Below are 13,390 nucleotides of genomic sequence, written 5' to 3' on the forward strand. Positions count from 1 at the left end.
GAAGCTAGTTGTAGACAAGCTACCTGTAAGCTAACTTAGCTAATTTTGAACTTTTTGAGTTAGTTTCTAGTTGAGCTGGTTATAAACTAGTAAGCTGTGAGTCAATTGTTAGCTTGCTGTCAGCTAGTTGTAAAACAGGTGTAACCAAACTGATACTGCTGATTGTAAACTAGTTGTAAGCTAGTTAACTTGTGTGTTAGCTAAAACTTGCTGGAAGATATTTGTAAACTAGTTGAGCTAGTAGTAAGCTAATTGATGTAGTTGTTTATGAGTTTAGCTAGCTGTAAGCTATTGGCAAGCTGGTAAAATAGTAGGACATTGTAAGTTAGTTGTAAACCAGTTGCTAGCTAATTGATTAGCTTGATTGTTGTTGAGCTAGTTATAAACCTGCTGAGTTATTGCTAGTGGTTGTAAAGTAGTTATTGAGTGAGTTGTAAACAAGCTGTTGAGTGTAAGCTAATTGTTCAACCAGTTTAACTAGTTATAAGCTAATAATTTACTACATAAGCTATTTGTAAGCTAACTGAGGTTATAGTTAACTAGTTGAGTTAGTTGTAACCACTTCCATATCTGTGTTTCCTTCACAGCTGCAGATACAAAGACTCTAGGACTGTGAAATATTGTTGTTGTTGTTGTTGTTGTTGTTGCAGTGACAGAGTGAATCTCTCCCTGCAGGTGTGGACTCTGCTATGGATCAGTGTGAGGACAGAGAGGAGGGAGACCCTCCCTCTGAAACCACTCTGTGTGGGGAACATGGCAGCCAGACCAAAGCTCAGAGGTGAGATGAGGATCTCTAACTGTCCAGGGGCCTCATGTATCAAAGAGTGCGTAGCTTTCATACTGAAAGATGGCGTACTACCAAAACTAAGAAAGTACGCAAACTCACCTTCACATGTATCAAACTGTGCGTACGCCAGGTGCAGCGCACCTTTCCTTGATACATCCCAACCAGCGTGGAACTGAGCGCACATGCACGAGCCACCAACCACGCCCCGGCTCCTCACAAAAATGAATACGCAGATGACATGCAAATGATTATAAATCGCCGGCATGCCCGCTGATTATCGAAAAAACAACGACAAATCAACTTACTGCCACTGAGCGCAAGGTGGACGAGGTGATCTCCAGGTGGAGGCAGGAAAAATTAGCTTTTTAGTGCCTCAGGTGTGGGATCAGCAACAAGATGTCACTGTGGCTGTTAACCAGCCAGATCAGAGACCTGCACCATGGCAGAAGGGTCCGTCAACACACGCTCCTTCTAAACTCCGCCGTTATTGAACAAGGTCAGAGCCGTTAGAGCTGCCAGTGCGTAATGCTGCCATAATCATTTTTACGCACCAGTTTATAAGCCACGCTTAACTTGTTGTTCCACTTAAACATCACATACGGGATCAAATATGCACCACAGCTGACTTATTCTGGAAGGATTTCCCACACACGTTTTTTCTCCGGAGAGAGGGATCTGTGCATCATGGATCGCTGTGCACCTGCAAAGTAACATCTCCATGTTAAACCAAAAGGGGAAACAATCGGCGATCGGGACTTTGACGCAGTAATTAAGGCAGGTTAACTGTAAAAAATGTGTGCGCTCCATAATCAGAATCAGAAAATATACAATCTTCACATCAAAACATATAGACTTCAACATCCTATCATTGCACAAGTAAGCAGCAGTACGTGGGTGAAGTCTAAAATATGTAAATAGATGAAAGAAAATCATCTATCTATCTATTTAGAACGGGTTATTGATGGCGGAAAACGGCATTTTCCGAGAGCTATAAACTATAGAAAATAATGCCAGTTGTGTGTAGTATGAGTTTAGACATGAAACACGTTTTAAATAGAGCATAAAAGACAGTACCTTCTGCCAAACAAAAGTTTGCGGTGCCACCGCACATTCTCACGGCAAGTTTACTTTTCATACATGTGGCGTGTGCGGAAAAAACAGCGTACGCAGCGTTGATACATGAGGCCCCAGGACTGTTCTCTGTATAACAAAAAACTGATTAGTGAACTAAAATGAGTATGAATCTTTGATCTGATTACATTTGTGTGAACATTATTATCCACTCCCTTTTTTTCATCAGAGTTCAGCAGGAGAGTCCTGAACCTGAACCCAGCTCTCTGTCCATGAAGAGTGACCGGTCCATGGATCATCCTATTGACTTTAAAGTTGGACAACCTGGATCTGGACCTGAACCCAGCTGTGTGTCCATGAAGAGTGACCGGTCTATGGATCATCCTATTGACTTTAAAGTTGGACAAGCTGCTGATGGAAGGTAAGAATTTAAAACTGAAATTTGTTGATATCTGAGTCATTCAGTTCCTCGTAGTTGAGGTGGTAAAACATTTAAATAGTTATCAAATTCAGCAAACTCTTAAACTTAATTTAAAAATGTTTATTGTATGAATTATCTGAACTAACAAAGTCATCGCTGCAGGCCTATGGTTGGACACAGCCATTATTGTATAAGTCACAATTAGGTCTCATGTCCAGCTCCTAGACTTTGTGATGCGAGCCCTACACAGCCTTCATCAAATGTAATGACAGTTTAAAACAGTAAGTAACAGGTCATATCGCACATTTTGACACTCTTAAGATAATGGCATTAGTATTATTTTTTTCAGAAAACACAAAAAACTGATCCACATTTTGAACTTATGATATTTAGCCCAAAAAAATGTTGTCAAGAAATGACTTATGCCTTTGTTTTAGGAAGACATTTGCAGAAATACATGCTTTGAACAATTAAATAAGCTGAATTAGATTTAAAGAAACAAAACAAAATCATGAATTATTTGTGACCAAAACATCTTGACTCGCATTGCTGAGCCGCATCTCAGATTAGTCTTCAGGTTCAAATTTTCTGACGATGAACACCATGTTCTGTTGTACATTTTTGTTTTCATTACAGTGTTAATGTGCCAGAGTTAACTACTAAGCTAATTGGTCTTTAGTCCTTGAGCAGTTTTTTTTTTTTTTACATATTACTGACCAAACGAGGTTCGTACAATGCTTCAGCAAGCACTACGGTAAAAGACAATACAATACAGAAACATGGTAAAAAATGTTAACATTTGACAATATATAACTGATGTATTAGAAATTAGGTAATATGATTACTGAGGATTGCAAGTTTGGTTTGCTTAAATCTCTCAAGTTCGTGTTTAGAAGTTAGTTGAGTAGTACTGTAGGACTAATAGTAGTAGGACTTTTCCAGAAGTGCTGGCCCTGTGGCCACAGAGAAGAATGTTTGTCCAAACTTACTACGTCTGTATTTTACCACACCGTCCTCTTGGGCTGCCCAAAGTATCCTTCTGCATTATGAGCTGAGTCAGTGCCAGGGGCTCAAACCAATCTGAAACCTGAAGCCTGTACCAGGGATCTGCATTCATCTTTGCCCACATAATTTTTTTTTTTTTAAAGCTGTTTGATCCTTCTGTTGTGTCAACTGCCTTGATCAACTTTATAATAAAGAAAAATACCGCATTGATGGTGAAACCTTCACTTATACCCGTCTGAAGTGTCAGTGTGAAGACATTGTCTGGGAAGAGATTCAACTTAATGAAGTTGAGGATGAACTCACTGATATTACCAGTCATCAATGTGAATTCAGGACACTTTGTGAGGTATAAAACCTACAAACATGTGATTAGTGAACGACCAGCTCTACTTCCTGATGCACAGCTGCAGGTCTTACTGCAGATGTATGTCGTACTTGTTACAAAAATGTACTTTCTGCAAAAATCATTGTTCTGCAGTCAATCTTTTTGAGGTGCTCATCCCCTACCAACACCAGGAAGTATCTGTTTGAAGGTCTGTCTTCTTCTTTCCTCAGTGAACATGCAGGTTGGGTAGCTAACCTTCCTGCTGCCATCTTTCCCTCCAGTCATCACCAACCTGTTGTTGTTTGTCTCCAAGTCTGTCTTCAGGCATCACTAGCTAAACCAGACTTGATTGTTTGAGAGAAACCCAGCTATGCACTTTAACACATCAGTGATGTGATCTGGTGTCTTTGGATGTTTAAGTTCTCTTCATGGTGGACTCCATCTCCCAGGTGACACTGCCCACCTTGATCAGACCCCTGTTGTGTAAAATTTTCATGGACCAAGCCTGAACCAGATAAAGGAACAGGCCCGTACACAGCAACATATGCACAAATTATTTTCCAGAAGATATAAAATGCAAGCGTAAAAAGTACTCAGGAGATGATCAGAGTTTGATGCAGTATAGTTTATTCTCATACAGAAGACATAAACCAGAGTCAATGGTCCAGACCAGGATTGACTAAAGAATTCTCTGTTGGGCTTTACTTTATGTAAAATACAGACTCCTCCTTCATAATTCCTCATTGGTGGAGTACTTGTTGCTCACTCTTCCAAAAAAAGAACAACTCATATGCCCCGGAAACAATTTAGTAATTTCTCCTTCCCCCTATTGGCCATTCAGATGCCTGGCTACGAGCTTTATTTCCGCCATAATACTCTTGCTTGAAAACCTCGCTAAACTCTCAAAACCTTCACCGAGCGACACCGATATTTCTGATGGGGCCTGCATGTGTTTTTTTTTAAAAAGGATCATTAATCAGTTCTCACTTGGTAAAGCATCAAAAAATCATTGCACAGTCCTTTATCCAGCCCTTACCCAACCTCATTAAGGAATCACTGCTCCATCCTTCCTCTGGCTCTTATCTAACTTCATCAAAGGATCATTTGCTTCTCCACCGGCCATGGCTGCCCATGCCCGTTATAACTGTGTGATTAATCATGCATAGAGGCTTAGCCTACAGTAGGCCACATCCTTACATGTGACTGTGATGTATAACATGTAGTGATTAAACACAAACATTACTATAGGCCCCAGTTTTCCCAGGCTAAAGTCTACTCAAACATGATCACCTTCTTTAAAGCTTCTGCCAATAGGACGCTATCAGGCTTTAGTAATATTTGCATTAAAATGCCACCAACTCTTCCTCCTGAGCCACAGTTCTGTCATTGTGTCATCGTCTCAGAAAGCTATTTGAACATTGATGTCATTAAATGTCCCTAAACTTGATGTTTTCTCTGCAGAGTTCAGCAGGAGAGCTCAGAGGCGCTCAGTGGTCAGTCTGCCCCACAGCATCAAACAGATCTGGACTCCATATTTATGGTGTGTGCATGTACAAACAAACCTTTCACTATAAACTACAGATTAATGTTTATCTACCATTCATGGTGCTGCTCTGTTTGGACTAGCATGCCTTCAGACTGACAGATGAATCACATGTGAGCTTTTAACTAAATGTTCAATTTATCATTCTGTTACAGTTGCTGCAGGAGAACATCATCACTTTTGTGAAGAACGAGCTGAAGAAGATCCAGAAAGTTCTGAGTCCAGATTACCCAGAATGCTTAGAGAGTCAGAGGGAAGATGATGAGGTGTTGGAGAATGAGGAGGAGGAGCAGAGGAGGAGCAGCAGAGAGGAGTTTCTGAAGATCACACTTCACTTCCTGAGAAGAATGAAGCAGGAGGAGCTGGCTGACTGTCTGAAGAACAGTAAGTGGAATTTTTTAAAGTTTAACATAATGAAAGATGTAATGGAGGCAACATGGGGGAAGTTTACATTTTCACTCTCTGAAGTAAATATGCTGCACACATCGGCATCAGATCAGAAGCTATTTGTCCTCAACTGATGAGCTGAATGAAACGGATGGAGGAGCAAAAACTACACAGACACAATTAAATGTTTAGATTCTCTGATTTTCTATATGATTCTCTCTGATTTAATTTAATTTATTAATCCAGGAACCGATGCTCCAGTGTGCCGACGTAATCTGAAGTCTAACCTGAAGAAGAAGTTCCAGTGTGTGTTTGAGGGGATCTCTAAAGCAGGAAACCCAACCCTTCTGAATCAGATCTACACAGAGCTCTACATCACAGAGGGAGGGACTGCAGAGGTCAATGATGAACATGAGGTCAGACAGATTGAAACAGCATCCAGGAAACCAGACAGACCAGAAACAACAATCAGACAAGAAGACATCTTTAAAACCTCACCTGGAAGAGAAGAACCAATCAGAACAGTGCTGACAAAGGGAGTGGCTGGCATTGGGAAAACAGTCTTAACACAGAAGTTCACTCTGGACTGGGCTGAAGACAAAACCAACCAGGACATCCACTTCACATTTCCATTCACTTTCAGAGAGCTGAATGTGCTGAAAGAGAGAAAGTTCAGCTTGGTGGAACTTGTTCATCACTTCTTTACTGAAACCAAAGAAGCAGGAATCTGCAGGTTTGAAGAGTTCCACGTTGTGTTGATCTTTGACGGTCTGGATGAGTGTCGACTTCCTCTGGACTTCCACAACACTGAGATCCTGACTGATGTCACAGAGTCCACCTCAGTGGATGTGCTGCTGACAAACCTCATCAGGGGGAAACTGCTTCCCTCTGCTCGCCTCTGGATAACCACACGACCTGCAGCAGCCAATCAGATCCCTGCTGACTGTGTTGACATGGTGACAGAGGTCAGAGGGTTCACTGACCCACAGAAGGAGGAGTACTTCAGGAAGAGATTCACAGAAAAGAAGCAGGCCGGCAGAATCATCTCCCACATCAAGACATCACGAACCCTCCACATCATGTGCCACATCCCAGTCTTCTGCTGGATCTCTGCTACAGTTCTGGATCTGTTGAAAACCAGAGAGGGAGGAGAGCTGCCCAAGACCCTGACTGAGATGTACATCCACTTCCTGGTGGTTCAGTCCAAAGTGAAGAACATCAAGTACGATGGAGGAGCTGAGACAGATCCACAGTGGAGTCCAGAGAGCAGGAAGATGATTAAGTCTCTGGGGAAACTGGCTTTTGATCAGCTGCAGAAAGGAAACCTGATCTTCTATGACTCAGACCTGACAGAGTGTGGCATCGATATCAGAGCAGCCTCAGTGTACTCAGGAGTGTTCACACAGGTCTTTAGAGAGGAGAGAGGACTATACCAAGACAGGGTGTTCTGCTTCGTCCATCTGAGTGTTCAGGAGTTTCTGGCTGCTCTTCATGTCCATCTGACCTTCATCAACTCTGGAGTCGATCTGATGACAGAAGAACAATCAACCTCCTGGTGGTCTGAAGTGTTCAGGGACAAATCAACCCGTCTCTACCAGAGTGCTGTGGACAAGGCCTTACAGAGTCCAAACGGACACCTGGACTTGTTCCTCCGCTTCCTCCTGGGTCTTTCTCTGGAGACCAATCAGACTCTCCTCAGGGGCCTGCTGACACAGACAGGAAGTAGCTCAAAGACCAATCAGAAAACAGTCAAATACATCAAGAAGAAGATCAGTGAGGATCTTTCTCCAGAGAGAAGCATCAACCTGTTCCACTGTCTGAATGAACTGAATGATCGTTCTCTAGTGGAGGAGATCCAACAGTCCCTGAGATCAGGAAGTCTCTCCACAGATAAACTGTCTCCTGCTCAGTGGTCAGCTCTGGTCTTCATCTTACTGTCATCAGAAACAGATCTGGACGTGTTTGACCTGAAGAAATACTCTGCTTCAGAGGAGGCTCTTCTGAGGCTGCTGCCAGTGGTCAAAGCCTCCAACAAAGCTCTGTAGGTGTACACATCACTATCCAGATTAAATGTAGTTTCTATTTGTTCTCTCATGTTTTGCTGATTCCTCTCCAGGCTGAGTGGCTGTAACCTCTCAGAGAGAAGCTGTGAAGCTCTGTCCTCAGTCCTCAGCTCCCAGTCCTCTAGTCTGAGAGACCTGGACCTGAGTAACAATGACCTGAAGGATTCAGGTGTGAAGCATTTTTCTGCTGGACTGAAGAGTCCACACTGCAGGCTGGAAACGCTCAGGTCAGAATTAAACTGTTTTTAGAAGTAAACCCACTATGTTAACAGTTGTCTGCTTATTAGCTCCATTAGTGTCTTAGACTGTTACAATAATGAACATCTAGCAAAGAAATACTCTTATTTTAGAGAGTTAATGGTGACCGTGTGTGTGTGTGTGTGTGTGTGTGTGTGTGTGTGTGTGTTCAGTCTGTCATACTGTATGATCTCAGAGGAAGGCTGTGCTTCTCTGGCCTCAGCTCTGAGCTCCAACCCCTCCCACCTGAGAGAGCTGGACCTGAGCTACAATCATCCAGGAGACTCAGGAGAGAAGCTTCTGTCTGCTGGACTGAAGGATCCACACTGGAGACTGGAGACTCTCAGGTATGCACAGACAGACAGGTGGACACTCTCAGGTCTAGAATGACAGACAGGTGGTTGTTCTGAGATATGGACAGACAGAAAGGTGGACTCTTTCTGTTATGGACAGACAGGTGGACACTCTCAGGTCTAGAAAGAAAGACAGGTGGTTGTTCTGAGGTATGGACAGACAGACAGGTGGACGCTTTCTGTTATGGACAGACAGGTGGACACTCTCAGGTATGGACAGACAGACAGGTGGACTCTTTTTGTTATGGACAGACAGGTGGACACTCTCAAGTATGGACAGATAGATAGTTGGACAGACAGACAGACAGACAGACAGGTGGACACTCAGGTGTGGACAGGTGGACAGACAGCAGCTCTCACTGTGTCTCTGTCTCTAACTGAGTGTCTCTGGTTGATGTTTAATGGTGCTATGAAGGTGATTGTGACTGTGTCTCTTCCTGCAGGGTGGACCATGGTGGACTGCAGAGACTGAGACCTGATGTGAGGAAGTGTGAGTGTGTTTCAGCTTCATTCATCAGAACTCAGCTGCACATGTTACAGCACATTTAGACTTTTTCTTGACTGAAGTTGGATGTTGAATTTCTCCAGAGTTTCAATCAGGATTCAGCTTCTGTTTTCAGTCAGTGTGGCTGGAAAGATGTTAGAATTCAATCAATCCATTTCAAATCCACCAACACAAAGAAAGTGAACACAGTGATCCAACAAAACTAATAAATACATTTAATGAAGAGTGGAGCCAACAGAAAGCTGACTGTGTTTCTTCTTCTCTTTACTCTCACTGACATTATACAAGAGTTTTGTTGCCTTCAGGTGCTGCTCGTAAACTTCAGTAGTTTGACTGATAAAAGTTCATGTTTTCCTTCAGTTTTATTCTCTGAGTGTTTTTTTAATAAACTAGTCTTCAAAAGCATACAAGTCATAAACAAAACAGGACATAAATAATGTGAACAGGTGTTGAGAAGTTGAATAAAGTGAGTTGAGGTGGATTTACCTTCCAGTTCCTCCCTGACTGGGAGACCTGCGACCAGATGTACGACACATACGCACAAGAAAACAATGTGTTTGCATATTTGTGTGTTGAGTTTTTTGCATCTGGCCCCTGGTGGATGAAAAGCACCTTAAAGCCAGTTGGTGGAGCCACAGCCCTCTGATATTCATTTAAAAATCCAGACTGTGGTGAAAGCTTTCTGTAGCAGTGGACAGTTTGACATTTGATGATCTAAGATCTGAACTTTGTGCTGAATGTGACTCTTTGGTGGAGCTAATAACAGTTTAATAAAGCAGATGGTTCAGAGCTGCTTTGTGCTGCAGTGGAAGATGATATGTCACTTTTATTAGTGAGACTTTATTCATTATGAGTGTTATGAGTGTGTTTATTGATGTGGATCTTCATCACAGTCCGGTTGACAGCCCATAGAGCCCCATTGTGGACCCGGAAATGTTGAGTACACCAACGTTTTATGATGGCAATATATAGTTTGGGTTCCCAGCATGCAGAAACTACCGGATGCTAATTTGCATATGGTGGGCAATTTGTGTAATTGATCTAATTAGCATACATTAGCATAATTACCTATATTGGTCATATTATGGAGCTGCTTGGCAAATTGATACAATGTTAGCATGTTTTTGTAGGTTACTTGGGATGCTGAATCCATATCTGACATTTTAACATTTGAAATGGGCATTTAAAAACAATTTGCTATTAATCTGGGCAGATTTAAATTAATTTCTAAATTAATTTTGGTGTAATTTACGTACCTATACATTGTACTGTCAAGAGAGTCAAAGTACATCGGTGTAAATGTTGAGACATTACATTTGTTCAACTATCTTTGTCTTTATTTGTAATTTTTTGCTGCAAAACAGTGTCATGGACCTTTGATAGTTGCTTCTGTAATCTACGCCATTTGTACCCGGAACGCTGCTCCACATACTGAGAGTAGAGCGTGCTAGCCAGCAAGTTAAAAGCTTTGACTAGCACGTCTCTTAAAGGAGTGAGGTTTATGGGAGTGAGGTTTATGAACGTTCCACAAGCACAGCTATGCTAGCTGGTATACAGCATGTGAGTATGATATTAGCATCCCCATGCTGATTAATGTGATTGCTAACATTCCACAGATTTAGATTAGCTGACAACTATTTATCTTTATGAAAATCAGTGTGGATGTGATCCCCAACGATGTCGTTCTTCATTGTTGTGTGCTCTTATCGTTCATCACATGAATTTGAATGTTCTATCTTTCTCTTCAATACATTCCGATTGGTTGTTGGGTCATTTACAGCCGAATCGCTGCTAGCTATTTGCATAAAGTTGAGCTGTTTTCAACCCTAATTTACAGCTTTACAGCTATCGCTCAAGTGTTTTATCGCTCCTATTGGTTTATCACCCATGTATTATAGAAAGTGAAGGGGCATTTATCTCTCCACAAGTACAGTATGCAGGCTGAACATTGTCAGTCATGTTCGCTGAAGCGATGCTAAATCCGGCTATTTTCCATTCAACATTAACTGTTATCGCAGCTCTTACAAGCATCGATATATCAGTCTCGTATCAAGAACATTTAAAAGTCTCTCTTTGTCTTTGTGAAAATCGGTCTGACAGCAATCCCCAACGATATCGTTCTTCTGTCACGTCTTCTGTCTAGGATATAAACATTGTCAATCAGGCTACCTTCACCTTGAGATAAGAAAAAAAAATTCAGGCTTTTAATAATTATTTTGGCACGGGAGGAGGGGCTTGCGTTATATTCAAGTGCTGGTATAATCATTCAACATTAACTGTTATTGCAGCTCTTACAAGCATCGATATATCAGTCTCGTATCAAGTACATTTAAATCACACAAAGGTGATTTAATCAGTTGAACATGTCAAAAAAGAAATGTCTGTTTGCGCCCTGCGATGGCAAGGAGGACGACTTCAAAATATCTGGATCCAAAGGAATAGCTACTCTTCCTAAAAAGAGTTTAGAGATTGAAGACACAGCTATGAGACTTTGTCAAACCTCAATGCTACTCATGGTGCTTTGTCAGCATCCATATTGTGTCACAAATCGTGTTATAGCTCATACACCTCTAGGACTAGAAGTATGAGCAAACGCAGGAAAAACGAATTGTTCGCTCTCAAATCTCTACCTTTGAGTACTCAAAACAGTGTTTGCTTTGTAGTTTGATTTGTGAACCTAAATACCCCAAACACCCTGATAGGTGGAATCCAGTCAAACAATGTCACACTTTAGAAAGGCCTGGTGTTCCATCATTCAAAGATGTGATTTTATCTAAATGTGAGGAGCGACAGGATGACTGGGCTGAAGTTGTGAAGCTACGAGTGAATGGTGTATTGGACCTACCCGCAGCTGATGCCCAATACCACTCCAAATGTTGCAGTTATTGTGGAATTCAGAAATAACTTGAGGATCCAAATTATTCCTGACTACTGAACATTTTTATCCTCCAAAAATCTGTCCAAATCGCCCCAAAAAACTCAGCAAAATCAGCTTAATGAGAGTAAAAACGTGACCAAACCAGGTTTAAATAGTGATCTTGAATCTTGAAAATGTCAGATATGGACTCAGCATCTCCAGCAACCCCTAAAAACATACAAACATTGTCAATTTTGGCCAAGCAGCTCCTATACTATGATCAATATAGGTGATTATGCTAATTTATGCTAATTAGTTTACACAAATATTTCTATCATAAAAGTTTGGTGTACTCAACATTTTCGGGTTCACCTTTGTGTCAACTGGACTATCAGCTGTCATCCTCGAGTCCACACGAGGAAAAACACACAATATTACTGACATGTTGACTCTCATGTTAACTTACTGTTACACTGTGAAACTTTGAATGGTTTTCTTTCAGTAATTGTCAGTAAAGTTGTTAATAAATCAGCAGATGATAACCTGCAGCTGTTTTGTGTCTTGTTCTCTCCATCAGATGTCTGTGAACTGGAACTGGACACAAACACAGTAAACAGAGAGCTCAAACTGTCTGACAACAACAGGAAGGTGACACGTGTGGAGGAGGATCAGCCATATCCTGATCATCCAGACAGATTTGACTGGTGGCCTCAGCTGCTGTGTAGAACTGGTCTGACTGGTCGCTGTTACTGGGAGGTCGAGTGGAGAGGAAGAGTTTATATATCAGTGAGTTACAGAGGAATCAGGAGGAGAGGATACAGTACAGACTGTTTGTTTGGAGGGAATGATCAGTCCTGGAGCCTGAGCTGCTCTGATGGTCGTTACTCTGTCTGGCACAATAACAGAAGAACAGACCTCCCCTCCTCCTCCTCCTCCTCCTCCTCCTCCTCCTCCTCCTCTGGTAGAGTAGCAGTGTATGTGGACTGTCCTGCTGGCTCTCTGTCCTTCTACAGAGTCTCCTCTGACTCTCTGATCCACCTCCACACCTTCAACGCCACATTCACTCAACCTCTTTATCCTGGGTTTGGGTTCTGGTCACCTGGTTCCTCAGTGTCTCTGTGTCCTCTGCAGGTCTGAGAGTCTCTCCTGTGGACAGAAACTCTGCTGACTGAAATCAAAGTTCAGTCTGTTCACCATCACTCACACTCTGCACTGTGAAGCAGATCTGTCTCAGACTCAAACACAAAACATTCATTTGTCTGATTTCATCTCTTTGATGATCAACATGTTTCACTAGAAACACTTCCTGATGTGTAACATCTGCCTCCTCCCTGGTGCTGTGATTCAAAGTGACTCTGTGGGACACACTGTATAAACAATGTAAAGTGTATCTGTGTCCATGTACACATGCTGTAATAAACTTGTATTAAATTGTATGTGTTTTTAGGGACGGTGCAGGAAGCTTTGTGAAGCTTTGAGGCTTCAGACTCAGCAGCAGCACAGTGACATCTGCTGGTTTATAAACCTCACAGCAGCATGAATATTTACAAAAAATGTATATTTTAAGTACTTTAAAGTTAATGTTTGTACTTAGCTATAACACAGTATTGCTACAATGTAGCATTAGTAGTTTCAATTAGCGTTAGCAGAAGAATCTTTAAGAAGCCTCGTCTCAACAGTAATGATGGGACAGACTGTGCTGAGGCTTCGGAGCGTGTGTCTATCGGCACAACCAGCGGCTCAAACTGATTAAAACTAACAGTGTAAGGAGTAAGTTCGTTGTTTTAGCTGTCTCTGGTGCAGCTGTCTGTACCTGTTGCTTCACTTCAGTTTGAG

The 13,390-nt window shown here is 41.9% G+C and overlaps 1 protein-coding gene across 1 annotated transcript; it reads left to right on the forward strand.

The window, feature by feature from the left end:
* Positions 1–572: 572 nt before the first annotated feature.
* LOC131960748 (protein NLRC3-like) lies at positions 573–13,102 on the forward strand. Its single transcript, XM_059326023.1, has 9 exons — positions 573–778; positions 2,088–2,279; positions 5,071–5,149; positions 5,308–5,536; positions 5,786–7,580; positions 7,656–7,829; positions 8,013–8,186; positions 8,636–8,682; positions 12,132–13,102. The coding sequence occupies exons 1-9, from the start codon at positions 690–692 to the stop codon at positions 12,689–12,691; spliced, it is 3,339 nt and encodes a 1,112-aa protein (XP_059182006.1). The 5' UTR covers positions 573–689; the 3' UTR covers positions 12,692–13,102.
* The last annotated feature ends 288 nt before the right edge of the window (positions 13,103–13,390 follow it).

Source organism: Centropristis striata, chromosome 22 (genome assembly GCF_030273125.1).
Source record: "Centropristis striata isolate RG_2023a ecotype Rhode Island chromosome 22, C.striata_1.0, whole genome shotgun sequence".
In the NCBI taxonomy this organism is placed as follows: domain Eukaryota; kingdom Metazoa; phylum Chordata; class Actinopteri; order Perciformes; family Serranidae; genus Centropristis; species Centropristis striata.